Here is a 10,369-nt window from a genome sequence, read left to right on the forward strand (position 1 = left end):
AATCATTGCTCACCACAGCTGCGATGGTGGTGCAGAAGTGTGTCAGAGAGGAGCTACTGAAGGCTGACTCCAGCACATCACTGTGGAGATTTTGTTCCCACTGATTTTTTGGGAAAAAAAAAAATTAGTTGCTAACATTAAAATCAGTAGATTTTACAAAAATATCCAAACTTCTGTTTCTCTTGAAAACATGGCCAACTGGCCTGCTTTCCAGCATGGTTGAAGTGGAGGAAAAGCTGCTCCTAGTGGTAAGGCCTGTGCTGCCCAGCGTCCAACATGGCCATCTAGTCCTTGTATCATTTCTCTTGCCTCATGGGGCCATGAGCTTGTGACAACTAGACTGCTAGCTCTCCTAAGATAAAGACTACTTTTGTCTTGATCAACTTTGACTTTGAAGCCTTTAACCCAGAACCCAGCACACAGTTCTTCCTTGTACGTTTATTGGATGATATAAAATATCTTGTGGATGCATATGACATTTCTTCCAATACTGAAACCATGCAACTGAAGTACTGCTCTGCCCTAAATCTTTGATGCAGACTGGTATCATAGGTGCCCCTGATGTCTGCCATTAGACCCACTGCTTAAAGCCAGTAGTATGTCCCTGGGATGTCCCTGAAATCTTCACTTTGCCATTTGACAACTTATCCTCCTAGAAATCTCCTCTCCAGTGAAGACAGCAATGCATATCTCATGAAGTGGCTAGGAAGATGACATGAAACCAAGAATGCCGAGCATGGCCCTTAGTATCCATTTTCATGATGTTCTTAGCAGTTTCTTCTCCAAGTAGGCAAGGATCTCCATCTTCTTAGATGTCCATGCAGATCAGTTTGATTTTCCAGCCAAGCTTCAAGGAAGAGATTACAGTTCAATTCTCTGTATTCTGAGAAGCTTCAAAGTCCACTCACCAAGGACACTGATGAAGGTAAAGATTTTATCGAGAGCTTTATGTTTTTTTCAGATCTCTTAGTGGCCTAAAGGGGAAAACTAGGGCATGGGAGAGCATATATAACTTGGGGCTCCTGGTCACCACTACAAGCTTATAACCCAAACTTCCCTGAGTACTTGGAGCCAAAAAGAAGCATGAAGTGGCTTGTGCTCCTTGGCCTGGTGGCCTTCTCAGAGTGCATAGTCAAGTAAGTATGGGGACTGTAAGCTGCATCATATTCCTTTCTCAGATTTTTCTTTTCATCTGATTATTCTTCCACCCATCAGGTTTAGAAGGGAATGGAATATTTCCCTAAGAGTCTTAAAGTTCAACTTTCACTTATTGTTAAGGAGCTTGCTATAGGAACTGTGGATCCCAAGGTCTTGGTGTAAATTTGCATGGTCACCCAACTCTTGGGGTCCAGTCATGTCATGACCTATTGAAATTGGAACTCCTTGCAACTGTTCAGTGCACAGTCTGTGCAGATGCAGGTGTGGTCCTGTGGAATAGCACTTTTCTACCTTTTATTCACCATGTCCTCTCTGTTCCCGCTCTGCTTCCGTGTGTATGTGTCTATGTCTGCATCTCGGTATCACTGTCATTTGTCTCTCCATCTCTTTGGAAGTCTCTGTGAGTGTATTTCTCTCTGTGCTGTTTTTTTTAAATTTTTCATTTGACTCTTCCTTCCTTCTCGAGCCTCTAAATTTTCCTTACTTGTTCCCTATCTTTTGGATTCTTCTTTCAACCCTCTCTTCTCTTTCAACTTGGAGAAAGATACACTGTTTTATATCTGACAAGCAGTGTGACCACAGCCATCTCAGAAACCTCTTTCATTTCAAACTGGTCCCTTGTAAAAGAAGATAAGAGTCCCCCTTCTTCCTCTTTCCCTGAGCTTCTATGAGAAGGATACCGTGGGATGGCAACAGCAATGTTAATGGCTGTCATTGTTGAGACTTCCTATTTATCAGGTACCTTATGTCCATCACTTCACTTGTCCCCAAGATATTCTATTTAGAGGGTTTGTATTGTTACATTCCACCATTTTACCAAACAGGAGACTCCACATGGTCATATGGTTTACTCAAGATTGCAGAATAGAACCTGTATTCAAACCTATGTCTTTGCCATAGTATATGCATAAAATTCTGATAAAAATGTGTCTCAAAAAATGATTAGAAAATACACAGGGCCATTACAATGACAGTTATACACTACAGCTAATCATAGCTCCTTCTTTGTTTTCTTTGTCAAATCCTCGGTGAAAGAATACCTCTAAGGAGAGTGAAGACAATGAGAAAAGCCCTCAGTGAAAAAAACATGTTGAACAGTTTCCTGAAGGAACATGCTTACAGAGTATCCCCGATTTCTTCTCGCAGCTCAAATCTAACTATTCACCCCCTGAGGAACATCATGAATGTGAGTATTTTGGGAGGCATGTGCTCCGCAGCGCCCCCTGGTGCTCTAGCCTAGCACTGGGGCTCATCTGGAGGTGCCAGGCGGGATGTTGGGGTTCCTGCAGGAGACAGAAACACTGGAAAACAGGGACCCCAAGCAGAGGAGAAGGCACTCTTATCCTCAACTGTTGGTCTTTGTGACTGGGCCCGGCAATTACCAGGTGGCAGGTAAATATCTATTTTGTGTCAAAGATGTGTCATTAGTTTGAGGAGATTGTTCCTTCTGAACTAAGTGAGCCACTCAGTTACAGATGAAGAGTGAACCATCACTGATCAAAAGGTAGAACCAACTGCAAAGCAACTGTGCATCCCCTGGCAGAGGAATTCAGTTTCCACAGATGCAAGAACCACAGCAGTAAAAAGTTACTGAACCCGGATTCTGTGTAAGGCCATAAGAATCTGACACAGTGGTTACTATTTTTAGATTGGAAAAGGGGCTTATTTTGTCTTCAAGAATTCCCATGCCAGCCTGAGAGATAGGCAAAGAGTAAATACATGTCAAATGAAAGGATCACCTGTGTGGTGTTGATTGGATGTGTTCTGAGTTTAGAAGGAGTGGCTGGGGTTGATCAATAAGGAGAAGTGGGTGCTGAGGCTGGGTTTGAAGAGACCAGAGCTTCTCAAATGAAGGCACCATGACTTCCCTGGCTGTCCAGTGGTCCTGGAGGTCCAGTGGTTATGCCTCTGCTCTTCCAAGAAGGAGGTACCACTTCAATGCCTGTTCATAGAATCAATCTCTTGCATACCATGTAGCACAGGAAAAATATATCAAATGCAGATTCCTCTGTGACCAAAGTCTGTGAGCTCATGGTGGTTAGAAGGTGATCTCAAGAGATATGTGATGCCCAGAGGGAAGCAGCAGTGTGGGAATAGAGGGTAGCCAGTTCTGCACTAACCCACTCCCTCCTTTCCCCTGTAGATGCTCTACGTGGGTAACATCACCATTGGAACACCCCCTCAGGAATTCCAGGTTGTTTTTGACACAGGCTCATCTGACTTGTGGGTGCCCTCCATCTTTTGCAACAGCCCAGCCTGTTGTGAGTACAGACACCCCCTACCCGGACAATGTTTCACTTGCCCTGCTGCCCTGTTTTCCACCCTTGTCACCTGATGACACTTATCTCTTGGGTCTGCAGATACATATGCTATTTTCAATCATCTTAAGTCTTCCACCTTCCTGCCTACCAGAAGGATCTTCACCATCAAATACAGTTCTGGATGGATTAAAGGAGCTGTTGCTTATGACACAGTTCGGGTAACAGTGTAACAAATGCTGAGTCAGGTCTGGCTATGGAATGATCACTGCTTGCAAACAGATGCAGGACCATCTGGCAGGGCCCTTACAAGCCATCTTACCCACAGGGTCCTGACCCTGGGGAGGAGGTGCCCGTGGTGACACACGAGCAAACAGATTAGCTAACCCAGAGAGTGGCTTGAGGTGTGGACTTGCAGCTCCTCTGCCCATGAGCAGTTCAAGATTCATTTCCCTGGGAGAGAGAAGAGGGGAAAAAAGCATGCATTTTTATATTCACAGACTGTTCCAGGCACTTTCAGGTGATAACTGGTAATCCTGCAGAAACCCCACACAGCAGTTACTCTGATTAGCTCATGAGACATATGAAGAAACTGAGGTGCAGACAGCAAGGGCATTGCTGAGGTCTCACATGTGGTAAGCGGTGGAGTTAGGCTGGCTTTTTAGGACTGTTGTTGCTGTGGGGTGTTTAGGGAGAGGATAAAACTGATCTAGGGACCCTGGGGGCAGTCAAGGGCTTCAGGTATCCAGAGTGGGAAACTGGAGGCCTGAGAAGTCAAGGGGCCTGATAAACGAGTTCTCACTCTAGACGACCCTTGAGAGTCTAATAAACCTATGGCCTGCCTCCCCAAAGTAGGTGAGTAGATCCCCTCTCCCTTTTTCTCTCTCATACACACTCACACAAAAACACACATGTCCCCAAAACTGAATTCCCTAGGCAGTAATTTCATAGAACCCTGCAAGCAAGATTGTGTTTTTGGGTTCTGTCTTCCTGTACAGATGCAGAATGCACAGTATATTACAGAGAATGCAGTCCATTCCTGTCATTAGGTCATAGAGATGCCAGAGAGAAGGCTACCTTGCTCTAGATCGTTTTGTCCACAAGGGGGCAACAATAGAACCTAGCCTGACTCTAGCTTGCCCCACCTGTATAGAAGCCAGGAGGCCAATTTGACTCCCTCAGGTGGTGTTTTTCAGAGGGGCAGATGTTTTAAAAGTCACAGTCTCTCTCAAATGGAACCCAAATTCCCCCCCAGCTTGGTCTAACCATCTGGGGTCCACCAAAGAGACAGCCCAGCCTCCATTCTTCTCTGAGGATCTAATGGCAATGCACCCCTGCCCAGTCCTAGCCCCACTTCACGTATCTGAAAGTGCGAACACTCTTCTCTCCCACAGATTGGGGACCTTGTAAGTATTGACCAGGCCTTCGGTCTAAGCGTGTTGGCAGACGGGTTTGAGGGTATGCCTTTTGATGGCATCTTGGGCTTAAACTACCCCAACATATCAGTCTCTGGAGCCATCCCTATCTTTGACAACCTGAAGAATCAAGGTGCCATTTCTGAGCCTGTTTTTGCCTTCTACTTGAACAAGTAAGTCTGAGATGGACAATCCCTTTCTCCAAATTAGCTGTCAGATGCATTCAGTTGCACGAAAATTATAAAACACTTGATAAAGAAGAATCCTGAGAGATAATCTAACTCAGGATAAATGTAGCCTCAGGGCCATACCTGGCTTTACCACTGGCTTTTCTAAATAACGTTTTGTTGGAACACAACCGTGATCTGGGCTCAAGACCAGTAAGTTGGCCTAGGGAGGTGAGTGAGGAGGAAGACAAATGTAAGACACCAGGAAACAAGTTGGAGGAAAAGGCATTAGGATTTGCTCATGAATTTGATAAGGAAGGAAGGAGAAGGATGGTGGATAGCTTTCCTTCCTCATTAGCATTTCACTGGGAGGCCAGAACCAGTTACCCAATGTGTAGGAGTCAGTGAAAAATGAATGTGTGGGATACAAAAGTGTGGGACCCCTTGTTCAAGAAATATTAGGCATTTCAAGACAGGGAGAGCAGAGGTGGGGTCCCTTCTGAGTATTGGACCCTTTGGACAGTAGAGGTCACAGGCCAGCGGAGCCATCTGGGTGACCTGAACACACCCTTAGAACTCCCAGGCCTTGATTTTCCTGAAAAATGACAAGGTGGACAAGGAGAAAGCCAAAACACTTCAGCACCCTTTTCTCTGAGGGTGTCTGCGCACTCGGGTGGTAGGAGGTCCAAGGCGTCTTCAGAAGACATAGTGGGTGGAGCCTAGCCAGGTGACTCAGCTTCTAACCTCCTCTGTGCCACTCATTAGCCAGTAACAGATATCAGTTTGGATCTCATTCGCTTCTAGACTCGATTTCTACATCTGTAGATGGGGACATTATTAGGGCCTGATGGGTGGACAAGCAGAGCTCTCAGACAGTGCTGTTGTTACTATACTCCAAGGATCCCGCCTCTCTTCTCTCTACAGAAACATGCTGGGGGGCAGTGTGGTGATGTTTGGTGGGGTGGACCACCGCTACTACAAGGGAGAGCTCAACTGGGTACCGTTGATCCAAGCGGGCGACTGGAGAGTACACATGGACAGGTAAGCCTCTCCCTCTGAGGGTCAGCACAGGTCATGCTGCCGCTACTGTACATGAACACAGGCAGACACACACAAATGCATTCTCAGAAACATAGTCACACAGACATATACACCACCCACAACGACACAGATGGACACATAGACACAAGAAAACACACAAGCAGACACATATAAACATACAGAGAGTCACATAAAAACATGCACAGCTAGTCACAGACACACAAGCACACACAGAGACACACACAAACACACATATAAACAGACACACAAGCACATGATATGCAAACAACCCATGGGTTCCTAATCCCCAGGCCTCCTGACCAGGGCTCTGACCAGGGTCTTGAAAGGGTCTGGGGAGGTCTGTGCTCCTGGGAGAGGGCTGCACCCACTGCCCTGTGAGGCGGGAGCATGGTTAGAGGTTTCTGGAGTGTGGTGAACAGAGGACCAGGGAGGATTTCTCCAGCCTGAACAGAGTTGTGATAAGATGACCAGTTCTCCAGGGCTCCCTGGGACCAAGGAATTTCTTAGTACAGATAAATGTCTGTTTACAAACAGGGACAGTCCTGAGAAAATGGGGAAAACTGGTCTCCTTAGGGAGAAGCTACCCAGCAGTGGAGAGAGGTTGGCTGCAGTCTTAAGACGTGAAAGCAACTAATAAAAAAGACACCCCACGTTCTTGGGCACACAGTGGGGCAGGGGCTAACAGAGAATCCGGAAGGTGGGATCCAGGAGTGACCTGAGGACCAGAGGCATAATTGATAGGATTCTGTGTGATACCCTCAGACAGAAGCTGACCTGTCCTTTGGAGTTTCTGTGGGCTAGTCATGTGTTTCCTGGCCAGGGACTGAGGGTCTGAGCTGGTTGTAGGAGCAGTGCTGGGAGACACTCTCTCCAAAGGAGCCCCTCTCTCCCCCTACTATGAGGATCTGCTGCCCTGGCGAGCCTCCATCTTCACTCTGTGTGTGACCCGTTATTTGTTCCCCCAGATACAGCTCTCTGATGTTTCTCATTGTTTTCACAGTCATCATTAACTCATTGAACAGACAAGCATTGGGCAACCACTGTGTGCCAGACATTTTAGGGAGGCAATGAGAATAAAACTCACCCTCACATCTAAGAAGGCAGATGAACATAAAGTGACTCGCTCACATAGTGAGGTGTCACTTTGATACATGCTAGACATGAGGAAGAGAGGGCAATGCAACCCACTCCAGTACTCTTGCCTGGAAAATCCCATGGGTGGCGGAGCCTGGTGGGATGCCATCTATAGGGTCGCACAGAGTCGGACACGACTGAAGTGAGTTAGCAGCAGCAGCAGACATGACGAAGGGTCTACAGAGAGTGACCAAGACAGGAGACTGACAAACACCAGGGGAAAGACTCCCCTGAATCCATGACAATTCATCTGGATTCTGGAAGATGAGAAGAAATTTGCTAGTCAAAGGGGAGTGGAGTCCTCTAGGAAGGAAGGCCAGCTTGTGTCAAGGTGCAAAAGAGCCTGGTGTATTCAAGTACTGCATTCGAGGATGTCAAGAAAGGTGCAGTGTCGAGAGCAAAGGAAAAGAGGGCCAGAGATGAAGGGCTGTTCAGGAGACAGTCGGGAAGAGGGCAGCTCTGAGGAGACTCAGAGTGACCTTGATGCCCCTTTCTTCCACTGTCTCTCAGCATCTCCATGAAAAAAAAGGTTATTGCTTGTTCTGGCGGCTGCGAGGCCCTTTTGTACACCGGGACATCACTGATCCAAGGCCCAAGTAGTCTGGTCGATAACATCCACAAGCTCATCGGCACCACGCCACAGGGTTCCAAGGTGAAGGGTCATGCCCCGGGGTCACTCCCAATCTCCACACAAACAAGGCTTTCCAGGGCCAACCTCTCTCCCTCTCTCTCTAACAGCACTACGTTTCATGTTTGACGATCAATACCCTGCCCTCTATTGTCTTCACCATCAATGGCATCAACTACCCAGTGCCAGCTCGAGCCTACATCCTCAAGGTGAGGGGACAATACTGAGGGTTGGTTCTCAAACTGGAGCTTGCAGGAACCCTTGGGCTGCTGGGAGGAGGGCGCCGTCTGCAGGCCATGTCACACCATTGTAGATGCTGCTGAGCCTTATGGCTAGGCCAATGCCTCCCACAGCACCAGCCACTTGAGAGTAAAGGGCCGTCTGGAACACTGATCTTCCTGAAATAAATGTGGAGAGACCACACCATGCTGGCATGGTGGGAGTCACAAGGATAGGGAAACACTGAGGTCTTCAGTCCTTAAAGAGCTTCAATTCAATCTGAACTGTAGGTGCATGAACACGAAAGTCAGCTCTACCAGTCCCTGAAATAGGCCAGGTTACAAGGAGAATGGCTGGGGACAGTCCCAGTGTGTTGTCTCAGCATAAGTTAACAGTCTCCCATCCCTTCTCAAAGTTTTCCTGGTTTGGATGTTAAATTACATGGTCAGCCTAGTTCTTGGCTGCATCTTCCCCTTGCTCTTTCCAGGTGCCTCCTCTGTGAGTTGGGGTACCTGATCCCTCTGTGGGGAAGTTTGATACTAAGGTGAATAAAGGGTGCACAGTGACTGCTCAGCCCCGGCACAGGGTGGAGGCTTCATGTCAGCTCCCTGTGGGAGTTCAGAACAGGCTGATGGGCTCAAAAAGGCTTTGAGGAAGAGAGGGAATTTTAGGAGTTCTAAAATCACAAACTCATGGAGCCATATGGAGGGTTGCTTGGTTCTAGGCAAAACTACTCTGGATTCCATGCAACTGCCAGCCCAAGGTGCACTGCATTGGGGCACGTGGGACTTACTTGGGGTGATGAGTGCTACTGACTGACGGGTGGGGATGGGGAACCAGAGTAAGTTACCCAACCAAGCCTGGAGTGGCCAAAGAGGGTGAGTGCGGGCTGAAGGAGAATTGCTAGAGTTCCTGAATTAAGTCTGCAAGAACGTGTTGTGGGCACTGCTCTATTTAAGATGGATAACCAACAACGAGTTACTGAGTAGCACAGGGAACTCCGCTCAGTATTATGACAGCCTGGATGGGAGGGGTATCTTTGGGACCAGAATAAGTGGATACATATGGTTGAGTCTGTTTACTGTCCACCCGAAACTCAGAATATTGTTAACCAGCTATACTCCAATACAAAATAAAGTTTTTAAAATAAAGTATGGATTGTGGGGTGCAGGAGGAGAAACAGCATTCTCTGCAGAGAAAAGAAGGAGCAGGAGTCAGAAGGAAAGAATCAGGGACTGAGGAGAACTGTGGATACACTTGTTCTTTTCCAAAAAAATTATATTGAAGTGTGGCTAATCTTCAGTGTTGCGTTAAGTTCTGCTGCACAGCAATGTGACTCAATTATACACATAAAAAGCATATTTTTCCCCTTATTCTTTTCCATGTGGTTTATCTCTGGATATTGAAAATAGGTCCTTACGCTTTACAGTAGGGCTTTGTTGTTTTCATTCCTCTGCTTCCCCAGCTCCCAGTCCTCCGCTCACCACACCGTTCCTCATGGCAACCTCCTGGCTTGGCCTTTTTGGTTTTGCATGAACTCTCATATCCCCTGCTTCTGTGAAAACCCCTTGATACTTACCAAAAGAGGGTAATAAAATGAAGAATTCTGCTGGGTCTGGATATTGAGGGTAGTCGCCAGTAAGGGCTCATGCTGACTGGTGTGTGTCTCTGACTCTCCCAGGATTCTAGAGGCGAATGCTATACCACCTTTAAAGCAAACAGTTGGAGTCCATCTACAGAGACCTGGATCCTGGGTGACGTCTTCCTGAGGCGCTATTTCTCGGTCTTTGATCGAGGCAATGACAGGATTGGCCTGGCACAGGCAGTGTAAATGCTTGGAGTGGTTCAGGAATCAGTAAGGCCACTCCTAACACACACTCACTCACACTTAGGGCACTCCTGCCCAGGATGCTGGTGAACTGTATTTGGTGGTCTGCACACCCTATTCTCAGTAAAGAATAAAGTGTTCCACTCGTGATGGTGCTGCAACAAATGGGTGCCTCTGTTTGTGTCTGGGAGTGAAGGATCTAGAGCCAAGTCTGAATCAAAATCGAGAGGAGCCCAACTCCAGCTGGCTTCAAGGAATGGGGAGACTCATTGAAATGATTCTGGGAATCCAGGACACAAGACTCAGAGCAAATACAAAGATCTCAGGGACAGGACCCAAGAAATGAGCAGTCATCAATTCTCTCTCATCCTCGCTCTTTCCCTTCGCTCTTTTTTGATGGTCTTAGCCTGGCGACTTTCTTCCTTAAGGGTTCTACACCTAATGAGGGAGTCCAAGCTACCTGTCCTAGGGTTTTAAAACCCGAAGGCATCACCTAGTAA

General features: G+C 47.1%; 1 protein-coding gene across 1 annotated transcript; it reads left to right on the forward strand.

The window, feature by feature from the left end:
* Window positions 1-1,051: 1,051 nt before the first annotated feature.
* LOC129548904 (pregnancy-associated glycoprotein 1-like) lies at window positions 1,052-9,872 on the forward strand. The gene is made up of 9 exons (XM_055415821.2): window positions 1,052-1,136; window positions 2,194-2,344; window positions 3,302-3,419; window positions 3,519-3,637; window positions 4,811-5,004; window positions 5,923-6,039; window positions 7,705-7,846; window positions 7,933-8,031; window positions 9,723-9,872. The coding sequence occupies exons 1-9, from the start codon at window positions 1,084-1,086 to the stop codon at window positions 9,870-9,872; spliced, it is 1,143 nt and encodes a 380-aa protein (XP_055271796.2). The 5' UTR covers window positions 1,052-1,083.
* The last annotated feature ends 497 nt before the right edge of the window (window positions 9,873-10,369 follow it).

The sequence above is a fragment of the Moschus berezovskii genome, chromosome 25, assembly GCF_049115385.1.
Source record: "Moschus berezovskii isolate FMDL1 chromosome 25, NW_MosBer_1.0, whole genome shotgun sequence".
NCBI lineage: Eukaryota > Metazoa > Chordata > Mammalia > Artiodactyla > Moschidae > Moschus > Moschus berezovskii.